Genomic DNA, 26,601 nt, shown 5'->3' on the forward strand with positions numbered 1-26,601 from the left:
CATACTGAGTGAAGTAAGTCAGAAAGAGAAAAACAAATACTGTATTCTAACCCGTATATATGGAATCTAAAGAAAAAAAAGGTTCTGAAGAACCTAGGGTCAGGACAAGAATAAAGGCACAGATGTGGAGAATGGACTTGAGGACATGGGGAGGGGGAAGGGTAAGCTGGGACGAAGTGAGAGAGTGGCATGGACATATATACACTACCAAATGTAAAATATATAGCTAGGGGGAAGCAGCTGCATAGCACAGGGAGATCAGCTCATGCTTTGTGACCACCTAGAGGGGTGGGATAAGGAGGGTGGGAGGGAGATGCAAGAGGGAGGGGATATAGGAATATATGTATACGTATAGCTGATTCACTTTGTTATACAGCAGAAACTAACACAACAATGTAAAGCAATTACACTCCAATAAAGATGTTAAAGAAGAAAAAAATAAAAACAAGAGTAAGGCTACCAGCTATTCTCCTGCTTATGTTGTAAGCCCACCTGTGAGGTGTGAGTTTTTGACTAGAGATGGAATTTGGAAATTCTTGAGTGGTATACTTATGTGGTATTACCTGCCACAGGTGCTTGTGTTCTATGGCTGATTCTGTGTCCTATGAGCTTGCTCCTGAATTTCTCAGATGTCCTACCTTAGTGTAATGGCTGTTGAGTGTAGTGACCTTGAGGTGATCCAATAGCCTGTCTGTAGCCACGGCCCATAAAAATGTATTAAAGAAAAAATTTCTTCAGACATTTTTCTGTCGTATGTTAAATATTCAAGCAATGAAACATAATCTGCAAAAGCATTTCCTTCCCACAAACTCTATAAAGAACTCCCACAAGTTTATGACAGTGTCATATATTAATGCTTAAAAAAAAACAGCAAAGAACCTCATCAGAGTGAAAGTTAAATGTTGGAGAACATTTAAATCTATCACTGAATGGTAGGGAGGTCAAGGGATTTAAACTTATAAGCCTCAGAAAGGATGAGTCTTTTTAATGTTTTGTGGCAGGAGAATATCATTATAAAATAAGTATTTAAAGAAGATTTAGGAATTCCCTGGCCGTCCAGTGGTTAGGATTCTGTGCTTACACCGCAGAGGGCGCGGGTTTGATCCCTCATCGGGGAACTAACATCCTGCATGCTGCCTGGTGCTGTCTCAGGAAAGCTGAGTCATTTTATCTTATACTATATTTTAATTTCATAATGCTAGAATTTTATATATGGATAGAATAAATACCATATGCATCTAACATTTTTTCTCTTTCTATGCTTTGTTCTCTTTTCTTGTTTTTCTCTTCTTTCTTTCTGTATTCTTCCTTCTTGTTTCATTGTTACTTTTTCACCCCTTTATCAGTTCTTTTCCTTTTTTATTCCATTTTTTTTGTTTTTCCTTTTTTCTCAACATTATCACCTCTTCCTTCCAGTTTCCTATTCTCCTTTTCTCCCCTCTTTCTCATGCTTTCCTTCTTACCTCAACAGATTGTCAGCAGTGTTTTCTTATTATTTTTTATATATAGTGTTATCTTTATGTTAATTCTAAATTAATAAAATATTTAGTAGCTATTTGTAAAAGCAATTATGACCTGATTGGAAAAAAAAGTAAAATCCTTGAGGATGTTTTCACACACAATAAATGCATGCTAATTAGGTTGGTATGAAGCTTTACTTTCAAAGAGAAATAAGATTCATAATAGATGTTTGAATGAATATTGAGAATCTTAATATCCTATTTGGAATTTTAAATCCTCATTTCAGATCCCTGGCATAAATCAAAATAATCGAGTTAATAAATCATAATAATTTAAAATATGCATTATCTTTTTATGATGCATTCTACTGCTATGAAAAAACTTCTAATTAATTGGCAAGATTATTGAAGTCAGTTTAACAAATTTGAGCTCCTACTATGTGTGATAAACTAGCCTAGGAAACAGAATATATTATTGGATATGATAATTAAGATCCTTTCTCTTTCTTGATTGAGGAATTCAGAGAAGTGATAGGTCAGTTTTGAGGGAGATAATAAAATCAGTCGAAGAGGTAGATTGGATGTGCTTTTGCTAGGAGGAGGAAAGTTGAGGGGAATGATAGAAGAACAAGACGGAGAGACTTGTAAAGGTAATCTAAGAATATCATACTGTACAGTTTTAAAAAGCATTGGTTGCACGTAGGGGCAGTGAGTGGGAGATAAATGAGATGGTAGATACATTAATTTGTTTATCTAGCATTTATTAAGCCTCTGCTATTAGCTGGGCACTGTGCTAGGTATAGAGTGATGCAGAGAGGAATAAAAGTGGGCACTGCTCTGAAAGTTTTATAGACTAGAGGGGGAGACAGCTGGGTAAATAAATTAGTTTAACCAAATACATAAACAGAGAAAGGTAAGACACAATGCGGGCATTGGTCTTTTCTTTCTTGGTTAATCAGGAATATTAGAGACTGCTGTTCTTATTGGGTATTCAAGGGGATGGGGAAGTAACATTTATTAAGCACTTACTACATTACAAATATTTAGCAAGACTGTAGGTATTTAATCTCCTTTTGTCCTGATAATAACTCTATGAATCCCCTTGTATAGATTCAGAAGATGAGGCTCACAACAGTTGTGACTTGTCATATTAATAAGTGGAAAATACAGGATTTGAACCCAGATCCATTTGATTTTAAAATAGTACTATTTCTATTATCATTTATCAAGCGTCTGCCCTTCATTTGACAGTTATTAGAAAATAGTATGACTGCCATGTAATAATATGATTGGAGATATCCAATCATACTGAAAATAAATAATATTCTGGGTAGTAGGTAGTAATAAGGCTTTATGCTAGGGGGACTGGAAGGAAATAATGAAGATAGGAATACTTGTGGAGAAGGAATCTGAGGCCAAGAAAGAGAGGATTCAGAGAACAACTAAAGAAGTTTTGACCTAAGTAATTTTTTAAAATGGAAACTAAATCAAGTGAGAGAAAAGCTGGGGGAAATAATGTATCTCTTTCCATTCCTTCTACTACCTGTTTGCTCATGACCTCATCATGACTTGGCAGGAATATGACAGTGACCTGTTGTTCATTCTTTATACTGACACCAGAATTAGTTCCTAAAGAATCCTCTGAATAGTAATTTCCCACTCTCTGCTGTACAATGATGTTTAAACTCCTTATCCCAGAATATAAATATATTAATCTTTTTCGCTGTGTGCTGCAGGTTATATGAATTCTCCAGTATCATATTACAATTGAGTAAATTTCTCTCTGACTGCATCCAGTCTAGAATGTGTGCCATCTATTATACTTTCATTTCAACAACAAAACTTCCTATTTCCTGATTTTCTATTTGGTTCTTTTCAATATCCTCCCATTTCTTTTTCATTTCTGCTTGTTTTTGTTTCATATGTTATTCTTTTGTTTTTAAGGAATGGTATTTACTACTATTTTTTTTTACAGTTGAACTTTTAAAATATTTCTTTATTTTATTATTTTAATTGGGGTATAGTTGCTTTACAATGTTGTGTTAGTTTCTGCTATACCAGCAAAGTGAATCAGCTATGTGTATACATATATCCCCCCTGTTTTGGATTTCCTTCCCATTTAGTTCACCACAGAGCATTGAGTAGATTTCCCTGTACTATATACAGCAGGTTCTACCCCATTATTTTATTTTATTATGAGGATTATAAACATAGTAATCTTGAAATTTTCAGATTACTCTGTATTTTGACTTGGTAATAAATTCAATTCCTGATTACTGGCAGTCTTTTACGTAAGTTTTTCATTGTCTGTTTTTATAAATTTTGTGTGTTTGTGTATATTGAGTGATTGTTGTGCTTATTTGTTTTTCTCTTGATGAAATGTGTTTTTCTTCCCTTCCCATGTAATAATTCCATGGTTGCCTCGATATGGATCTCGTGTCTTCTATTGGTGGCTCTGGAAGTTATCCCATAGTAATATTGTGTTGATGTTGTATCTGTGGTAACCACATGAGGGGTGGCTTGACCCATGTCTTAGAATCAAGTCTGTGTTAGCTTCCTTCTGTCTCTCTTTGGCGTAAAGCTTTATATGAGTCTTTATTCAAATTAGCACAACTCTCAGTATTTTTCTAATCCCTTACATGGTAAAGGTCCATGATTTTAAGCAGAGTCATATTCCAGTCCCCCATCTCAGGTGGGGCACTTTTGGTCTCAGTTATATCAAAAGAGTTGATTCTAGGCTCTCTATGCTTGCTTCAGGGCCTGGAGCCCATCAGACCTGTTGCTTCCAATCTGCTTGCTACTCTGTGGTTTTGTTTCTTTTCCTATCCATTGAGGTATCTCAGTTGTTCTTTAGGTTACCTCTGCACTTTTAACATATGTATATATGGAGGGAGGGAGACGGGGAGGCAGAGAGAGAGAGAGAATGTCATGTGGCTATTTGAAATGAAGATGAACTTCAAATCAAAATTTTACAAATGTCATTTTAACCAAAATTCTTAGAAGACTAGTAAAACTTAGTTCTAATCCAGACTATATTTCTGGACAGTTTTTTCTAGCTACTGCTTCTTAGGTACCTGTTACTCTAACCTTCCTGTAGAACAGCTTTTTCAGGAACACACCATGTAGTTTTACGTTCCATGCCTTTTCTCATTCTGTTTCTTCCACCGAATACCGCCCCCCCCACCCCCACCCCCGCTTTCATTCTCTCTCTGTCATAGTCATTGTTCTTTAAGACCAGATTGATTAAAAGCCACTTTCTGAAGGACACTTCCCTTGACTCTCCCCACTATAAACTTATCACTGCTTTCTTTTTGCTTCTGGAGCATTTTGTACTATCTTTTAATTTATCTCATCATATATAGCCATGATTAGGTGTTTAAATATTTGCTTCCCAACAATATGGTTATTGTGTAAAGGCATGGATCACATTCTATTCATTTTTAAAACCCTGGTGTGTGTTTGTCACATGGTAGTTACTTAGAAAATGCCTGATAAATAAATACGATGTTATTGCTGAAACAAATTAAGAGTCATGTCTTTTCTTAATAGCATCTCAGTTTAGGAATGTGAGTTTAATACAAATATATATGTATACACATATATATAAAAGATTATAGAAGGTGGCAATACAGTATAAAAATTGTGTGTCTTACAAATCTTCATCTAAAACAAAATATCATTTTTTTAAAAAAAATGATATGTAGTGGTTTATATACAAAATTAAGCAAAAATATAGTTTCTTATTTGCCTTCTAAGAGAAATATACCAATGTTAATTTAGACAAATGCTGTTTTCCACTATTACGTAACTTTATGGCTAGGAAGGAAAGGAAATATCAAGGAGAGTGGTGAGGTTATAAGAAGCCACATGAATAAATCTGTTGGATTATCGAAGAAGAGATAAGCATAATATTAAAAGGCAATTTGGCAGTGAAGACTCAAAATTCAGGATTTTAGCAATTTTAAGAAGTGTAGACTAGAGACGGAGAGAGACAGAATGATGACAGAAATTCTGACAGGATGACAGAAATAAAAAATCTGACCTAATGAGTAGTCAACAGATCTTTGGAGTTTTAGGGCCTTAGGAAAGTTAGTGAAATATTTCTGAATACCAACTCAGCAAAAGGTGTATATCTGTGGGATTCAGTAATTCTGGCTTATAACTTGGGCAGCAAGTAAACAAAATACAGGTCAAAAGACTTAGTCCCCGAGAGACATGCTCCAGGTAAGGTGTTGGTGGGATGAGTATGAACACCAGCAAACAGAATGTGTAAGTGAATCCATGTCTGTTTTGAATAGCTACTTGGGCTTCAGCCCTTCATGTACATTATTAAATTCACATGATTCTAAGGTAAGTATTATCTCATTTTCCAGATGGGAAAAGGTAGGCATAGAAAGATTAGGTGGCTTACCCAAGCCCCACAGCCTTCAAGTAGCAGTGACAGGATATAAGCCCATATTTTCTGGCCCCAAACTGTTTTCTTTTGATACACTTTCTAGAAAGGAGTTTGACCTCTCCTGTGCAGGAGACTAAAATGGCATGATGGGGCTTCCCTGGTGACGCAATGGTTGAGAGTCCACCTGCCAATGCACAGGACACGGGTTCGTGCCCCGGTCTGGGAGGATCCCACATGCCGCGGAGCGGCTGGGCCCGTGAGCCATGACTGCTGAGCCTGCGTGTCTGGAGCCTGTGCTCTGCAACGGGAGAGGACACAACAGTTAGAGGCCCGCATACCGCAAAAAAACAAACAAACAAAAAAACAGGCATGATGAAGATAGAAATAAATGGGAACTTCAGACTGTAGTGTAGGTAGAGGCGGTCAGTTCCTAACACTTAAAAATGGAATTAAATACCTTTCTTAAGGACTTTTTAATCCCAAATTAAGTCAGACTGCCAAGAAATAACAGGGTGGAGGAATTGGAAATGTTCTATATCCTCATCACTTAATGTAGCTGAACATTTTGGACCAGATCAAGGTTGTCAAATATTTTACCATTTTTATTACTGTGGGTTGGGTTTCTTTCATGTTCTTCACATTACTTTTAAAATAAGCATTTCCATGTCACTAATGAAATTTTTGGACAGGTCTCACTATTGGGTTCAAACTATGTTCCATTTATTAAAATGTTCATTTCTCTCATTTAAAAAAAATTAGAGTTTAAAATTTTGGTGATCCTTTATTGACTCCCCAAACTGAAAACTGAATGGTGTTTATACTTTTTCTTAAGAATTTTACTCTCCTAGTCCCATAACATTTGAGAAACATGTGAAGAGGACATCAGACCATGGCCCTTTTATGTTAGAAGCCACTTAGAGACCACTTCATCATACACCCATACCTTTAAGATGAAAAAACTGAGGCCTGATCAGGTTAAATGATGTGATCAGGGTTATATAATTTGTTCATAACAGCATAGGAGCCAGAAGGCACTCTTTGCCCTGTGCTCTTTCAATGCAGAGGACAATTGTGGATTAGATTCTTGAATTTGTCTTCCCCTGAGAGTTTATTTTTAGGTGTCTTTGCCTCATGACTGAATCACTTCATGATGGGAAATGTCTACAATGAGATGATCAGTCAGGGGCAGGTGTTCCTTTTTCTTGGGTAGTGTATATTGTGGGAATTCAGTAGTGCAGACAAAAGAAATGGTTAGTGCCAAGCTGCCTTTGGGGGCATTCATTTGGTAAGGCTATGTGGAAAATGATAATTTTTCTCCTAAAGAGGTTGTACAATTTCATCTTCTTGGAATCCACAGAGAAACTTTGTAAATATTATAAATATTTCCTCTGGAAGCAGATGTATGTAAGATGCCTATTTTTCAAGTTAGCTGCATCATAAATACTGTATTTTAATCTGAATTATAGCTCTCTAAATTACTTTTAAATATATGAAAAGGGGAAAGTCTTACTAAGGCAAAAATATTCATTCCTATTTATAGTAATGTGAAGTAAATTACCTTGTAAAAATTTTAATTTTCTCAAGATAGAAAAAATATAAGCTCTCAAAAACCAAGCAAGTGCATAGTCTTCTTTTTATTATTATTTTTATTCATTTATTTATTCAGCAAACATTTTTTGAGCCCCTGTTATGGCTATCTGATGGAAGTCCCAGAATAAATCTGAAGTCTCCCAGCCCTTGTTAGTCACCCTCCCGCTCACTTCCTGTTCCAGGCACCAGCATCTTCCTTCAAAACCTCCACCCTCTGAGCCTCCTGCCATCTCACAGCATTTGCACGTTTCCTTTGTCCCTTCCTCTCCTCGCTTGGGGTAACTCCTACTCATCCTTGAGATGGCAGGATGACTTTCCTGATCCCCTGATCCCACCTCTCTATGATATTATAATCCTTCTTCATCTTCAGTGAAATGTTTGTTTGTTTAACCCTAAGCTACAGAAAGGAACTGTGTCTGTTTTTTTAGCCATTATTTTCTCATGACCTTATTCCTAACGGATGCTCCATCAGTATTTTTTGAATGAATGAATGTCTTCTGAAACCTATCAACTATTTGGGGATATAGTTAGTTTAAAAAATAATTATAGTATAGTGTGAAAAATGTGGGGATATGAAGTAAATGAATAACCTTTAAGGAGGGAAAGGAGGTAATTGAGGAAGCCTTCTCAAGAGGAGATGATACCTATTCTGCATCCTGAAGGATGCCCAAGAATTTGCCAGATGAGGAATATGAGTGAGGAGTCATCCATTTTATATTGAGGGAAAAGTAAGAGCAAAGGCAGGAAAATGGAAAGAATATGGCATGTTTAAATAAAAATATTGCTTTTGTATCAGCATTACCAAAATCAATACTGTACTGTCGTCTTATATATAGAACTTTACCAACACCTCTTCAATAAAAAAGGATTTATGCACTCACTCTACTGGGAGAACAGATTCATATCTTCCTAGCTTGTAAAGCAATTTCCTCTCCGTGGGATTGTTCTGAAAAGTTCACCTTAAAAAAATATCAAGAAGGGAACAGGTGGGACATTTCACAGCTTGAATTAAAAGGTAGTACATAAGAAAAATTATTCTCTAAAAATATTTTTGAAAATAAGTTTCTTTTCTTTCTCTTTCTGTTTAAAGTAGAAAATTTAGGTGTCCTATCATATGAAATATGTTCATGTATTGGAAAAATATCCATTCTAGGTGTGGGAAATAAAAGAGGCAAAAAAATTATACTCTATCAGAGGTGCTTCCCTTGACAAAGCAAAATTCATTTGCCTCCCTGCCTACTGTCACCACCCTAGGCTCCAGTACCTCTTTTCATTGGTAACATATAAATTTGCCTACACTAACTACCCAAATACAGAATTGGTTACTAACACAGTCTCATTAAAACTATTAATAATGAGCTAAAGAAGAGATCATTTGGAGAAATGAGGTAATAATTGCCAAGTCATTTCTAAGTTTGACCCATCATGCTCGTAGGGTATCTGTAGAGATCAGTTTATTTTTGGCTTTGGGGTGTGGCTGCTGTTTTCATTATAAACCTTATGGATGCACATAACACATCTTACATATTTTATTTCATATAATCTTTCATGGTTACACATTCTATTTTTATTCAGTATGATACCACTTCACTTCTGTATTCCACAAACTCCATTGAAGTGGCTTGGAAGATATTCTTTTAAATGTTTTCTACTCATCATTTATTAGGCAACATTGTTGTTGGTCTTCTTCATAATTATCTTACTTGGTTTTCACAGTAACCTGTGTGGTAGTCATTATTTTACAGTTTCATCGTAACATTGCGCTTCCCATTAGCTGTGGAAAAACAGTGCTCATTTATTCCATTGCATCCTCCATTGTTCCTAGGCAATAATGATTTACAACGGTGATTTACATCATTGAGCATTTATTATATGGCAGACATTAAGCGTTTTACATGTATTAATTTATGCAGTCCTCCCTATAGTTGTATGGTGTCTAGCCTATAGTTAGCAAGTTAGATGAGGAAGCTGGGGGCACAAAGTATTTAAGTAACTTTTCTAAGATCACAAAGCTAGTAAGTGATAGAGCTGGATTTAAGTCCAGAATCCATCAAACCATATTGTCTCTTATGGTATTGTGTTGTGATGAGTACCTACTGGCTGGTGTGTGGGTAAAAGAAGAGAGATCATTTGAAAGAGATGATGTGTTTGTGATTGAGGTGAATCTAAAAGTAATTGGACAGAGAGCTCAATGCTACTTTCAGTAGGTGGTAGCAAATACTTCCAGTTCCTCACTTTTTCTATCTTCCTCAAGGCCTGTATTACTTGGCCTATCCACAGGAATACACCTATACACACGTAGACACACACACACACACACACACACACACACACACACACACACACCCTAGAGAAACAAATCTGTTCATTGTGTCCTTAGCATTATACTAAGAAAGAGGAGGGGACAGATTGAGCAAGTATGTACATCCCTCATCTTTCCATTGCCACACCTTCGCATCATTTGAGAATGTGTATTTATTTGTCTGACTTCTCCACTGTGAGCTTCTTGAGGGCAGAACCCAAGGCTTTCTCATCTTGTTTACTCCAGAATGCAGCAGTAATCCTCAGCAAGTAACAAGTGCTCTATAGATATCTGTTGATTGAGAAAAAAGGGAAGGAAGGAAATGAATGAAAAAACGAAGGAAATGATATGTTAAGATTCCATAGACCACAAACATATATAAGTTCTATTACTTCCACTCAAATTCTTCATTTAAATTTCTTAAATTTAATGGTACTTGTGACAAACTGTGACAGCACTGTCAGTATTATAATGCATTTCACTAGAAGCGTAGTCAATGGAATTTTCCAGTATTACAAAAATATATATGATGTGCCCGTAGCTTTTTATTTTGCTGTTTTTAGAGTTTAAATAATATTTAGCTGTAGGCAGCTAGTTTTGATGACAATGTTCAAGATGTTATTTCTGAACATTGTGTCCTTTGGCTTCTAGGCTAATTTTTTTCAAAATATTCTGATAATGATCAGACCATCATAACATTAGTTCATTTCCAAGCAGTGCTATTACCTGAAACCTTGGTCCACCTTAAGATATGAATTAAATTAAGCAGATTAAACATTTATATTCTTATCTGTTTTTCTCTCATATTCATTAATTTCCTGAAATTTCTGCATATTCTTCATGTGCGATGTCAGCATTGACTCTTAGGCATTAAACTCCCAAGTACTGAAATAGTGTCTAAGTCACTTCACACAAACCCTAGTGGGAAGTAATAGTGGTCTGGACAACATCTTTAACAGAACAATTTTGGTCTTAATTATTTTTTTGCCACAATATATAATGTTCCAAATGTTATAATTATAGTGACATTATTTTAGGCTGGTCATGATTACAGATGTTGAATATATTTTTAGTTTATCTATTTTGACTCATATTTGTATCTGTAGGATGTTTCTAATTGCTTTTATTTTGTCTATCTGGTATTTCTACTGAAAAGATTGATCTTAGTGATTTCTGTAGGTAATTTACATATAAGAAAATGCTTTGTAAAGAATAACATGATCTGTAAGTGTTATTGCTGGGTACCTTGTAAAGCAAATGAGGAATTTTGTTAGATTGCATTTGAAGCCAGCCATATATGGCATATATTGTATAATAATGACTATAACATACATGGTTTTCTTATATTATATCAGAAACTTTCTCAAGTTCTCTGGGGCTCCTGGCTATCATTATGAGAAATGCTGCAGAAATGAAATGATGATACCTACAGACTGGACTTTGGAGAAAGTCACACCTGGATAATAGTCCTGAATTCAGCTTTCACAACCTGTGAGGCAAGCCCTGACATCACCATACACTATTATGATTTTAGAATGAAGTAGAAGAGAAAATTGGGAATCCCAGGACTTTAGGAAATGTCTATTAACTTAATAATCACCAGGATCACAGAAATAAGCAATAAAATATTTCAAACCTAAATCAGAGAAGAAAATTTTGTGCCTTACTGTCTTTAAAATGAGAATAACAACAGTATCTACCTTATCAGGTTCTTATAAAGATATAGTGAGTTAATATTTATGTCTACCTCACTGAGTGGTTATGAAGATTAAATGAGTTAATATTTATAAAACACATACAATAGTACTAGCATATAGCAACTTCTACACAAGTATTTATTAAATAAATTAAACCAAATATAAATATTTTTCACCATACGTGTATGTTATTTACATAAGTTTGAAAGTCAATTATTAAAATAATTTTTCCCAAACATTAAAAACAATAACTGGCATATACCCAAAGTTCTGGTTGTCTTTTTCAGCTAATTTAAAATGAATCTATTTTCAAGCAGACCAACAACAAAGACAAGGGACCCAACCATTTTCTCACTGGAGGAGGAAATAGTAGAGAAACCAGAAAATCAACTGTTATAGTCCAATGTGTTAATTACTTTGATAAAGAAATCCACAGGGTGCTCTGGGAGATCAGAATGGTAAGAACCAGGGGGCTTCATGAGAGACAGCTGAGATGAATTCTGCAGCATGTTTGAAGTGCGGCTCTTCAGGCAAGGGACGAGCCTGTTGGAATAGATAGAGGTTGAAAAATGACTTGACCTGCTCACAGAACTGCAGAGTTCTAGAGTGGGGCAGGTGTTGCAGCTGGAGCTGGAGGAGTGCAATAGGCAGGGGCCAAGTTCAAAGGTCATTATATGCCAGTTCTCCCTTTACACAGGAGAATGTCATGATCGGATACGGGTTTTTAAAAAGATCACCAGGATTGTGTAAAACACTTGAAAAAATTTGTGCTGAATACAGTTTTCTTTTACTTGGGGTAATCAACATAGATTTAACTAAGTAAAAGGAATGAATATTTAAATTTAATTTAAAGTGTGTTTAAAAACTTTTACTTTTAAAAAAGGAGGAGTGACATTATTTTTATGAAGTAAAACTTTCAGATAAATTTGTGTGGGCTCCACACTTGAAACTGAATACTAGTTCCAACAGGAAGAAAATTCAGATATGGCATTTGCTCTCCAAATCTGTTCTTTCAGCACCTAAAGTATTGCAATCACTGTTGCACTTACAAAGAAAAAAAAAAAAACTGAACAAAAATCTCTTTTACATGAAGTAAGTCCAGTATATTTTTGAGTCAACGTCTTCCAAGTAAGTTTCAGTAAATTCTCTCCTTCGCCGGCACAGAACTTAGAACATGGTGGCTTTTTAATAAATGTATTCCTACATTCCTGCTGCACTTAGATAGCTGAGATTTGGATAAATTTAAATACTATTATTGGCAAATACTGTCTTATAATTTTAAGGCCAAGTATTTTATTCAGCTGTTGTTTTAACTTAATTAATGACTCCCTCCAGCACTTGTGCTGTCACTCACTCACTCTTTTTTTTTTTTTTTTTTGGCCAGACCTGACCCTTTGTTCTGTTAGCTTTGTGAACCACCAGCTACTCAGAAGTATACTTCATTGTGGTCTTCCTATTAAAACCTTCAACTAGCCCCCTGTAAAACTTAAAGAGGATATGGGAGCATCGTGGGTTGGCTTTGGCCTTGTCAATTCAAATGACCAAAATGAAAATTACACAAGATAATGTGATTTTAGTTGCCAAACAACATCTAAGTCTTTTTTTTATTTTTTATACTACATGTTTTATTTACACATTGCAAAAAATTCAAATAATATAACATTGTAAAAAGTAAAATCTATCCTAAATCTTAGTCTCCATGCACTTAAGTAGGTTTACATATTTACACAAATGTTCTTTTTTTCATGATCAATATATCCCACATATCTAGGAGTTGTATTTTATTTATAAACTGTTTGACTTTGTTTCTCTTTTACATGTTTATTAGAAATCAAAGATCTGTCAATATTACTATTATTATTATATTTTTTCTGAAATTGCCTGCAAAAAGTCATAAAATATAAAGCTTTTTCAGTTTTGACATTTGCTGAAAATTTTGCTTTTAGAGCATCTATGACTAATATAAATTACCTTTTTGGGTTGCCCTTCCTAAAGGGGCTTCATTGGCATTAAGATAAACATACAACAGGTGTTCCAAAGTTTGAAAATATAATTTGCACAGCATATGGACATGCTACGAAAAATAATTTCTTCTTTCTAAGAAGCCTGGAAGGATTCTCAGTATAAATCAAAGAGTTTATGACACTACTGGGGAAATAGTCCAGGTGAAACAAGATTATTGAGTAGTAGGAAAGCTATAATAAAAACTGTCAGTACTGTCACCTAGTTCTCCCTAAGGTCTGTAAAGGATCAAAAGTGTATTGAGCATCATGTAACAGATGTCTAGAATGTGAGGGGAACCACAATTGTGCTGAGCAGCAATATACTGGTTTGAAAAATAATTACATATGGCTTGTTGTAGTTAAAAATGGTAGGCTAGACTATAAAATGTATTGTGAATCTTGGGTTTTTGAAAACGACTACATGCTAACTAAACGTGTAACTGATCTTTATTACGGATGTATGTCGTCACATGTATATAAATGTATTCAAATTAAAATGGTATGCAAAATATAGGTATTTTCTTATTTGCAAACAGTTACCTAAGGAAATATTTTATTTGTGCATAGATAGCATATTTTGTCAGGACAAAGTGCTACCCTACCCTGGAGGGTAAGAAATACTTTGTCACCATCTCACCAGGTGGCAGCAGTTGAAAAGGGGAAGGGAGAAATATGCCTTATACAGGCATTGAAAATACAGAAGTACTGGGAGATAATGTGTGGAGCAGGAATGAAGGAAAGCCTGTTTCATCGCATGGATTCTCATATTTGCTAATTGCTTTTGTTAGTTACTTACTCAACTATACATCCATAATAAAGATCAGTTTACATTTTTAGTTAGGATATATCCATTTTTCAAAAGCACAAACTTCACAGTATACTGAGTTGCCCAACCTATCATCTTTAATTTAACTGATTTTTGGGAGAAGAATATGTTTGCCTCATACTATTAGCATGAAGAAACAACCAGAAACCTCGTGAGGAAAGGATTCTGTATAAATGACTTTGGGTCACTAATGAGATTGACGTGTATTTTAGCAGTTTGATTCCTGAAGAAGTGCACTGACAGGAATTTTCCATAAACATTTGTGAGTAATACTGAGAACCAAAGATGGTTTATGTAGTCTCTGCCCTGGATGAACCCATAATCTTTTTTTTTTTAATGAATTACATTAGGCAACAGAATTTCTTTTCCTCTCATTCCTTTTATTCGTTCATTCCTCCTATATTATTGGGCAGGTAAAATGTACATGGTGTAGTAGCTGCTGTGTGGAATACGGAGAAACCACATATGCATCCATAACTTGCTGTCAGTATCAAGCTCTAGTAGACTCATTGGTCCATAGTAAAATCCTACTTGTTCTTCAGTCTCCAGCATAATTATCTTTGTTTGAGAAGGCTTCTCTGATTTTCCTGAAGTAGAAATACTTTTTCCTTCTTCTGAAATCCCATAAGGAGAAAATGAAGATTTAAAGCATATATTTATGTTTGTCAGATATCCACTACGTTTAATGTATGTAAATAACTGTAAAACATTATACTGTGACTCTTCACTGACCCCTTTCACATTAAAGGAGAGAAAGCAATGCATAACTTTTCAGAGCATTTTGAGAGTTATAGAGAATACCTGTTAAGTAACTAAAGAAGTACATACTATTTGGTGTAAGTGTATAATATTTAAACATTCTCACAACAAACCTCTGAAGTACAAATTATTACCTCCATTTGCATATGAGAAAACTGATCCCCAGAGAGGTTAGGTCATTTGCCTGAAGTCTTAACACCAGTACAGTGAAGTCAAGAATTAAATATGGGCAATCAACATCCAGAGCTTGTTCTCTTAACCTCTATGCTATGCTTTCTGAGGTAATACATTTAAAGGCTTTGGACAAGCAAGCACATTTGAGCACTTAGTAATTAATATTAGTGTACACATAAGTCTGGGTGTGTGCACACACATGCTCTATATATCATACCTACACGCTATGTATAATCTGGCTTGTTTATGCTGCCTATATTTAGTATAACCAAGTCTCACAAGTAACCCTATCCAGCTACCTGGCTTATCACCCTCTGATTACTACAAGAGAGAGGAATCTCTTTATCTTCTTGAATCTGGCCATCTTCTTCAATCCCTTTAAATACTCTCAATCCCCACCATCTTTAAGGTGGATAAAAAATGGTTTCCTGGGCTTCCCTGGTGGCGCAGTGGTTGAGAGTCCGCCTGCCGATGCAGGGGACATGGGTTCGTGCCCCAGTCCGGGAGGATCCCACGTGCCGTGGAGTGGCTGGGCCTGTGAGCCATGGCCGCTGGGCCTGTGCGTCCAGAGCCTGTGCTCCGCAACGGGAGAGGCCACAGCAGTGAGAGGCCCACGTACCGCAAAAGAAAAAAAAAAAAAAAAAAGTTTCCTAAGAGTGTTGCCAAGCAGACCATCCCTCCAGGACATAAAGCAGGACTTTTATCTATTAGTATCTCTGGTTTTCTTGATCAAAGTATATCTCTGTTGTAGCTGCAAATGACAGGGATAAAATTATATCATAGCTTTTAGGGCCTAGATATCTACTTGGCAGAAAAAAACATTTAATAAATACTTTGATTTGTTCTGTATTCATTGACCTTAAGTGTTTCTGTGTTACTGACATGTTTTTAAAACTTGTGAATGTGTAATACTTACTTTTTTTTTTTTGGCTGCGCCACGTGGCATGTGTGATTTTAGTTCGCTGACTGGGGATTGAACCCATGTCCCCTGCGTTGGGATCACAGAGTCTTAACCCCTCGACCACCAGGGAATTTCCCAATTACTTGTAATAGTTACAATATAATAACATTTTTTATTCCATTTCAACAATTCAATTTGTAAGTCATGATCTTGTACTCTTCAAATAAATTTATAGTAGAGAGAAATTGGAAATGGGGGCACTCTTCCTTCACTGCTGTAACCTACATATGGCAAATAAACCTATTTTCTTTAGATTTTGGTATTGGTATTTAAATCTTGGCTTATTATTTAAAACTGCTATTTCTAGTATCTTAAAGCCCCAGTAGATTCTGAAAGCCTTAAGGACTGACTCCACTTCCTTTAATCATACTTGGTTCTCTTTTCATACCTAATTATTTCTGTCTTATGCATATATGCCTGATGTGTGTTTATTTTCTTTCAACGACTTATTGCAGTTTGTAATATATACAGATTCCATCACATTCTTCTTGTTCCACCTCTGTACAACAAAAACTTAAAGTCCCATTGGCTCTCATAAGAAAGAGAAAAATCTAAGTTTAAGAGCAGCATTCTTCAGATACTCATGATGATACTCTCTTTGTGTAGTAAAATAGGACGATATGTTTGTTTAAAAATTTTCAGGAGGTAATATGTACTAAAGTCTTATGGAAGTGTTTTATTTGCTTGCAGGACAAGATGTATGCAAATTTATGGCTTCTTAGGCTGTTGAGGTTTCTGTAGCACACACAGTTTATTCAAAAATAAGACTATGCTCAAAAAGTATCTTTCCAATAGAAGTGGCTACAGCTTAAGCTGTTTAAAGCTGTAATTGAATTAGCCTTTGAAACTGTGTAATATCATAAAACTCTAATGTTTTCATCTTGACTTGAGAAGCCTCTTGAGGAGATGGTTAAGACTACCTTCCACTTTTTTTTTTTTTTTTTCTTAAACTAAAATTGGACTCTAGGAGAGAGGATACTATAGCCTTTTTCTAGCTGTGACTTCTCAACTGCTTTTTTCTCAGTCTTCAAATTACTCTGGGAAGGAGGCACTAGTGTTGTCAAGAGATGAGGTCAGTAAAACATCACCTTTTAAAATTTTGAGTTGTCTTCATACCTGAATGGGCTAGATGGGTGTAAGATGGTAAATATGTTCCAGTAGTTCCTTCAGCTGCCTTGGCCACTGGTTTCATTATGCTTCTGGGAGATTTACAGAGGCTCAATATTCTCATCTATGAAGTAGAGATAAAAGTGATCTTATTAATTTTTAAGAATCAGTTATATATGAAGATCAAAAATGAGTATTATTTTTAACTTTAAGTTCCTTCATTTAACTCAAAATATGCAAAAAGTGTAAAATGCACATTTTTAGCTATTAGTATTTGAGACAAAACAATTTTTTGACACAGACTATAGAAATATTGTAGAAAAGTTTTTAACTATGTTATATTCCTAGATTCATGATCATCTAACAAAATGTTTTGAGCATGGATTGTGTGAATTGTGTACTGTTCTAAATTTTGCTTCTTTTTTTTTTTTTTTTTTTTCGGTACGCGGGCCTCTCACTGTTGTGGCGTCTCCCGTTGCGGAGCACAGGCTCCGGACACACAGGCTCAGCGGCCATGGCTCACGGGCCCAGCCGCTCTGCTGCATGTGGGATCCTCCTGGACCGGGGCACAAACCCGCGTCCCCTGCATCGGCAGACGGACTCTAAAACACTGCGCCACCAGGGAAGCCCTAAATTTTCCTTCTTTTGAACTGTCTTGGAGCACCCACATGTGAATGGAAATTTCTAGTGGATAAATATCTTTACTTAAAGATTGTTTTGTTGTTAACCTATAAAATCAAATAAATATTAAAAGCCTTAAAACATGAACATCGTTGGTGGGGTTAAAAGGCAGAATGGTGCACAGGATAAAAAAATTCAGTTAGGGCTTTCCTGGTGGCACAGTGGTTGAGAGTCCGCCTGCCGATGCAGGGGACGTGGGTTCGTGCCCTGGTCCGGGAAGATCCCACATGCCGCGGAGCGGCTGGGCCCGTGAGTCATGGCCGCTGAGCCTGCGCGTCCGGAGCCTGTGCTCCGCGACGGGAGAGGCCACAGCAGTGGGAGGCCGGCATATCGCAAAAAAAAAAAAAATTCAGTTATTGTAAATGATGTTGCCATAGCTTTCCAGCCCAGTGGAATGTAGAAACTGGGCCAAGATGCATATTAGGAATATTCAAAGTTAGTTCCAAATACCCTTGAGCTAGTAAGAACCTGTGGTGTAATCAGAGAAGCAGAGTCAGAAAGTGTATAGGAAAGGCTGTTAATGGAATACTGAGAGAAGCAGAGAGAATTATTGGAAGCTGAGAATGGCTCTTGTATATTTAATGCATCAGAACATTGGATTAGTCTCATCATACTTTAAAGATGCCAACCAGCTTTCTTGGGTCCTTTTATTATGACAGAATCTGGGTGCAAGTGATGTAAGCTGTGGAACTCAGATATATGTATGACACTTCTAACCTCCATTTCTTGATTCACACACCTTCCATTCAATCTGATACTCCATTCTGCCCAGTTTCAGTAGAAATGTTGCCAAGTTGGGGAAGGATATTAGACTATATATTTGCTTACACTGGTTATAATAGGGTGGAGAAGTTAGAATTTGTACCCACTGCTGCACCTGAAGTAGTTAGACCTTTCCAAATAAAGGTACTGAATATCAAAGATCTGAGGAAATACAACATGAATATTAAGAAAATATTTAAATTTTTTTAATGTAAATACTGACTTGCCCAGTTTGATTATATAAGCTAACATAGATAATACATAACCTGATGAAACAGTGCTGACTTGATGGAACCAAAGTCTGGCAAAAAACCCAAAGACAATGCAATGTGAGTTTTCAAGTCTTTCAAACAGATTTGTGTGATTTTTTTAAACTGAGAAAGAAATTAATTATTATTTAAACTCATGGATTAGAAAATTCTTCAACAAGCATATGTTACTATTCCAACTGCTATGTATGCTTAACAATAAAAGAAGCAGGCATCTGTTCTCAGATGTGTGAAGAATGAAATGCTTTATTTAGTTCATTGCTCACTATAATGTTTTTTGGTATCATACTGTGGAGTAAAATAGGCCAGCCTCTGGGCTTCCCTGGTGGTGCAGTGGTTGAAAGTCCACTTGCCGATGTGGGGGACATGGGTTCGTGCCCCAGTCCGGGAAGATCCCACATGCCACGGAGCCGTTAGGCCCGTGAGCCATGGCCACTGAGCCTGCGCGTCCGGAGCCTGTGCTCCGCAACGGGAGAGGCCACAGCAGTGAGAGGCCCGCGTACCGCAAAAAAAAAAACAAAAACTGTCCAGCCTCACTGATATTTGGGGAGAGGAATCATAGCTCTCTTTCCCTAGAGAAAGTTCCTGGATAAATATATCTTTAATAGTTTTTGTCCTTTAAGTAGCGGTACTAAAGTTTTCGTACATTTTTTATGGTGATGTTGAATCATGAAGGATTAACATTATTAAAGATTGTATATTTTGCTTTTAATGAAATCTGTAGTTATCCTCTCTATTAAATATAAAAATGAAAAAAGTTCATCATTGGTAAAAAATTAAGACTTTTTATTGCTTTAAAAATAATTTAACATACTCAGTATAAATGTAATTATTTGGGGATTAAAATATTACATAAATGTTTATCTGTATTAACTTTTGCCTGTTACAATGCATTTAAAAATAAACTGCACTATAAAAGAGTTACTTTGAAACATAAAAGGGGAATTAAATGACTGAGGATAAAAACAAGTGTAATTTAAATGTTACTTCTAATGAAAAATTTATGTAGGACTGTGGTTTACAATAATTGTTGACATATTCCCCTAAGTACTGTGTCTGTGATTTTTCATGGTATCAATCATTTAAAGCAATTTAGGTAATACATTCTGACATGCATTTCTGCTATTTTATTTACACCATTTGCCTACATCATTGTAATGCAGTACCTTTCTGATTTGGTACAGTAAATGCACTCTGTAATATCTATTATGGCATGGTCAAAGGATAATTTATTGTCAAATAGAAAAATAGGTCAACACTAATGTCACTTGATGATCAATCCCCCCCAAGTTTAATAAAACATCTCCCCAGTATGCATTCCACTGCAGTGGTTGATATTTTATTAGGACTACCTGGCTATAGCAGTAGTGTAATTACTGAGCTGTCAGAGTGATAAGTGGGATTAATGGCAGCCTGATGCACTTTAGTCTGCAGAGCGCTTAGAGAATTGCAAGATGGTATTATTATCAGAGTCTGCCCATTCTGGCATATTCATGGCACCAAAGAAAAAAAGAATGCTACAATTCAGGTTTCCATTGCCCTGCCTCATTAACATTTGACATTTCCAACAGCTGTTATTTGTGAACTAGCTCAATAATAAAAGGAGAATTATTTGGTAAAGAGGCTTAATAACCACAACTAAAACTCCTTGTGTTGTCAGTGCTGTTAAGTGAATCTGTTTATGTTGAATATAAGATTTCTCTGGAAGAACAGAAAAATACACTTTGAATTAATTTGGCTCATTCATACCTGCTGACATTATAACTTTATTTTTTAATTGCCTGATTATTCAAGTTGCGTGTTAAAAAAAAGAAAAGCCGAAAGCTTGTGACTTCATTAGGGATAACCAGAATCCTCTATCTATTTATCTATATCTTTATCTATCATAACAAGTATTTCTGTTGCTTTATTCTTATGGAGTGGCAGATATTTAAAAAATTGTCAAAATGACTTTTTTACAAATCAGAAGACATTTAAGATTGCATATTATTTTATAGCTATTTTTATTTTAGCTATTTTATTTTACCACATAATAGGAAATCCTTTCAAACCACTGTTAACGTACAACATATTTATCCATGTGAAGATAACACATATAAGTATCACGTCGTTTCAACATCAAGGACCAAATAAACCATGCTTTGTTTTCTTTTTGGATTGTTGTCCTACTGATCATACTTCCAAGAAATTCTTTTTAAACTCAGTGACAGTGTTTTAGGGAAAAAAAACCCCATAAGTATAAGAAGATAGGAATTCAACTAAATTATAAATGTGAATCTAACAATGGCATTTAGTGAAATGATAGGGGAGAGGTTTAATGACTGCATTTCAGAGAGGACAATTGATTATGAAAAGCCTTCGGTACTCATTGTGTAAAATTTAATTTAGAGAGAAGGCTAAGGGCACAAACCAGAGAGAAGAGATCAGATTTAAAAACAAGATATTAATTAGGTACTGAGAAATTGGTTCAGACAATGAAGAGGACTCTCTGACTTATAAAAGAATGACAAGGAGACTGGTATTGTTTTCTTAAAGGAAATGAACCAACGTCTTTACACATGGAAGTGGATAGAAAATGAGCCAGCTAGTGACCTTTGTCACTGAGCAACGTGGGACTCATTCTCAGTGAAATTCTCAAAGAATTCTCGTCTTCTGACAGATGTGACAATGGTATATGTTAAATTTCAGATCACCAGCTTAATTTTTCACTACTCCCACTTTCACTTTATGCCATACCAGATTCCATTAGTTCACCTACCCTCTCATGTTTTTTCTCTCCAGGCCTTGGCACGTACTGTTTTTATCCTTTGTCATTTTCTTGAGTGACCCCGCACTCCAAATCCCACCTTCATTTGCTTCCCTAATGCCCACTCATTCTTCAATCATCCCTTTAAGTGTTATTGTTCCCAATAAGCTTTGCCTGACTCTCTCCCTCCAGGACTACTGTTCCTCTTATATGCTCCCTTAGCATGCTGTTTTTACCCAAATTCACATTGACCACACTGACTACTACAAGTACCTTTTATATGTCTGAACTTCCTCCAAACTGCAAGTTCCATGAGAGCAGGACCATGGTGGTCTTGTTCATCACTTTTATAACATCATATCCCAGGTTCTGCCATGTAACAAGGGCTCATTAAATATTTATCAAATGAATGCACAAATACGTATATGAATGTACAAATTAAAGACCATTCTAACCAGTGGTTTCAGTCCTAAGGTAGTAATTATAGAACTGTGATTCTCACTGTGTGGCTCCAACCATGTTTATCAGAATCACCTTAAAGGGGTTTTCCAAAAATGCAGATTCCCAGGCCAATAACTCAGACTCAGTAGGGGCTTCTCTGTGGAAATTATGACATTTATTAAGCTTCCCAGGTGGTTCTTAGGAACACTGAAGTTTGAACATGTCTCTGGTCATTTCCACAGAAAGCAGATTCTGATATGAGATTAGTATGTGGGAAGTTTATTAGAAGATCCACACCTGTAACAAGAGTGAAGGAATCAGGATTGGACAGACATAGCTACAATAAAGGCTGCAGCAGATCCCTGCAGACCTATTCCCCAAGTGGGGGCAAGGAGACTGGGCCTCTACCTACCCTCACTGAGCTGTGATTGGAAACTGGCAGCAGCTAGAAAGGGGGCATGACCTTGGTTCAGCCTGTTCTCTTCACGTGACGGCACAGCAGCTGGAGGAATAAATGCTTCAGTCTGAAAGGGGGTAGATCTGGTCTATGCATTGAGGCATCTACTGCAAAGCCCAATTGCCATGTGAATAATGCGTACGTTAAAAGACATCAGAAAATTGGAGGAGGGAGGGAGGGAGGGAGGGAGGGAGGGAGGGATGATGGCAGGGGAAGAAGAAGGCTGGGAGGAGAGGTGGGTGGAAAAGTGGGAGGGATGAATGGAGGAAGAAAGGAATTTACACGTGGTAAAAAGAGAGACTTTACCTTTGTGTTTGTATAATTGTGGTGTAAAAGGCATACAAAACTTTTATCATAAAAGACTCCATTCTCTAAGCATTATCAGTGTCGTGAGGGATCCAAGTAAGACTGATTTAGTAAATGGATGGATGAATGATGTATCTTAAATAAGTTTGATCTTCTTAAACTCTAGGAGGAGCACCAAGAGAAAGGGCAGTTATTAGCCTCAGTGGTGCCATTTCATACACCTTAGGAGGTGTGCAAAAAGTGAAACACAAGTACTCTGTTTATTGCTTAAAAAATTTTTGTATCTAAAAATAGTACAATTTTATTTGTTCTTAATAGACACTAACTCTGAATGGGTATAGGGTAGAGAATATATAGAATATTATCTCACTTACTTTATAGTTTCTTTAATTCAGTTATTTTATTCCCTAGATGCCTGAAATGTGCAGATGCCCCCTGTCAGAAGAGCTGTCCAACCAATCTAGATATTAAATCGTTCATCACAAGTATCTCAAACAAGGTAAATTTGGATTCAGTTCTGCAAATGAAAATTAATAACAGCCTTTGATCTTGTTCTCTATTATGACCATGATTAAAGCATAAAGCTTGTCTTAGTAAATTGGGTTAAAGTATTAAAAATATGATTTCTATAGGCCTGTGAAAATGTGGCACATTTTATTAATTAGTCTCTCCCAGTTTGTGATATGATTATTGTGAAATGCGTATTCACTGTTTATTGTCTTAAAAATTAGTTCGTGTTGAAATTAGTCATTTTTTAATACAAAGCATTCACTGAATAGATTTACTCTAGCTTAGGCTTGCTAAATGCTTATAGATAGGAATGTCATTGATTATCTGAACACATTCAAATTTGTGAAGTATCTTTATGTTTTTGTTTTTGCGGTACGCGGGCCTCTCACTGTTGTGGCCTCTCCCATTGCAGAGCACAGGCTCTGGACGCGCAGGCTCAGCGGCCATGGCTCACGGGCCTAACCGCTCTGTGGCATGTGGGATCTTCCTGGACCGGGGCACGAACCCGTGTCCCCTGCATCGGCAGGCGGACTCTCAACCACTGCGCCCCCAGGGAAGTCCGTATCTTTGTTTTAAAATGTGCTTTGGTATTAACTCTGGCACACTGAAACAAATCAAGGGAATTTGTTTAAGATTTGGAATAATTCACAGAGACTGATAGAGTTGTAACCAAAAACCCCCCAACAATTAAAAAATAGAAAACAGACTTTTATGGGCATGAGTAGAAAAAAAAGGAATTTTGATCTTTCAGTTTTTGTTTTTTTTTTAAGTCAATGTAAGACTAAGCCTAATTTTTATTCACTAAGAGAATGGTTTATTGATTGAATAATTAATTAATAGTATCTTTTGTTTGTGAAAGGAGCATTACAAGCTCTTAGCCAAGTATCTTATCTTTTAACTGAGCAAAAGCTGAAGTAATCTTCTCATAAGGATGTAGCGAATCCTTCCTTTCACAGGGTTTAAAACTTATGTTCTAAACTGCTGCAAAAATCCAGTAAAGTGCCCCTTCAACTACCAGGTACCTTTTAATATATAAAGATCATTTCTCAATATGTCAATGATTTAAAAAATATTGTAGGAGAAAAATTATAAATTTATATAGCTTTAGAATTTCAAAAGATTTAGAGGTTATTACTTAGGTATAGGACATGGTATTAATCTACATGGTCAGTTTTTTTAGGATTTGAAGTCCAGGTTGAAGTTTTAGATTGAACGCTTGTGAACCCAGGGAAAATTACTTATTTCTTTACCTTCATTTATGAAAGAAAGAGCATCTGTCTTACAGGATTATGGTATAAACTAAATAATATTTGTATGTGAAAAAAATCTCTAATATGGTAATTATTCAACAAATATTTTGTTGATGTAGAATTATTAACTTCCCTATTCATTCAATATGGTAAATACTGTACAAGTGATTACTATTTTTGTAGCCGGTGTTATTCATTGAACACCTACTATGTACCAAACACAGTGACAGGTACTGGATAAGAAAGGGTCCCTGCTATGACCTTGCCTTTTGGAAATTCGTAATCTGTAAGCAAAGCCAGATACATTAAAAAACAAAGCAACACAAAAACATAGCCATAATTCAATATGGTTAGTGCTGCAATCCATGCAGTTCAGGAAGAGTATTCAGCATATGAAAAAGTAGGAATATGGGTGTATACACGGCATATTTGGAGAAATATAATAAATTCAGTGTAGCTAAAATGAAGCCTAGATTACATGAACAAGAGTGATGGGAAAGAGACCAGACAATTAGGTTGGGATTAGGTCGTGAAAATATTTTAATTCTATGCTCAATATTTGAGACTTAATTCTGTAGATAGTAGGAAATCATCAATGATTTATGTTTGTTTTGTAAATAAGATGAAATCTGAAAAGGGATACTAACTTTGTAGTATCCCAAACATTTATCATCACAGGATCTCTGTCTTGTATGTGAGAATGAATAATTTATGTGAAATGTGTGCATGAAATCTCATTTATTTAATAACCTCATGAGAAAAGGAGTAAAACAAAATGTCCAAAATTTGAAGTAGAAAGTGTTTTGGCTAAAATTATATCTAAGGTAGTAGTACTCTTGGCTTCATGCATGAGGAGATACTAGAATTATGATCCATGCTAGCTAAATTTTCCTTATATATTCTATAATTCAATAGTGATTTTGTGATTCTAATTAGTGCATAGCACATTCATTTAAGGTCTACAAAAGTTTATTAAAAAAAGACAAAATGGGAATAATGATATTCTTTGAAAAGTTTATAAAGTGTCTAAACAAGATTAAAATCATTTCTATTTTAGGAAAAAATGTTGTTTCATTAATTCTTTACTACCTGATGAAACGTTGCACTTCGGTATTTATTTAAACAGATTTCCGTATGAAGAGAAGATATTTGGAGGTATTTAATTGAAAATGTAATCTTTTGCAGACTTTTAAGGAACTCTGTTGTAAGTAGTATTTTGTTGAAGAATCATTGCACCAATCATGAAAGGTCAGAGATTCTTGTACTTTAAAGCCTGCAGCTTTTTAGCTATTTACCAGCTGTGTACAATGTAGGCTGTCCCACATTGCTCTGCCAGTGGACTTCAAATCAGGAGGGGGGTTCTTTCCAGGTTGAGAGGGTAATTGAATCACCCAACTCAATGAACCTTGTGCCTTTTTGAAAAAAGGATGTCACTTGTGTTGTATTGTGTTAGGTTTCTGTGATTCAGTGGAGTTTAGGCCAATACTTCCATTCTTTACTTTCTTACAAACTGGATTACAGCTCTAGTTTCCAAAGGTACACTCAATTCTGTCGTACCTCCTCAGTCAGTTTTTCTGCCTGTTCGTGCAGGCTGTTGTTTACAATTGTATCTCTCAGTCGGAAGTACACGTTTCAGATTAATCAAACTGTGAATACTAGGCTATATGTTTTGATAGTTTTCTTTTTTTCTTTTGGCGGTACACGGGCCTCTCACTGTTGTGGCCTCTCCCATTGCAGAGCACAGGCTCTGGACGCACAGGCTCAGCGGCCATGGCTCATGGGCCTAGCCGCTCCGCGGCATGTGGGATCTTCCCGGACCGGGGCACGAACCCGTGTCCCCTGCATTAGCAGGGGGACTCTCCACCACTGCGCCACCAGGGAAGCCCAATAGTTTTCTTTTGAAA

At 36.1% G+C, this 26,601-nt stretch overlaps 1 protein-coding gene across 2 annotated transcripts in view; it reads left to right on the plus strand.

Moving 5' to 3' along the window:
• The window catches only part of DPYD (dihydropyrimidine dehydrogenase), an 803,004-nt gene that overhangs the window by 168,987 nt on the left and 607,416 nt on the right, over nt 1-26,601 (plus strand). For both annotated transcript variants that reach the window (XM_082832404.1, XM_082832405.1), the window contains exon 4: nt 23,349-23,436. In XM_082832404.1, coding sequence (XP_082688530.1) covers nt 23,349-23,436 — 88 coding nt within the window. The remainder of the gene's footprint in view (nt 1-23,348; nt 23,437-26,601) is intronic.

This window comes from Leucopleurus acutus, assembly GCF_964270905.1.
Source record: "Leucopleurus acutus genome assembly, chromosome: 2".
Classification (NCBI taxonomy): Eukaryota; Metazoa; Chordata; class Mammalia; order Artiodactyla; family Delphinidae; genus Leucopleurus; species Leucopleurus acutus.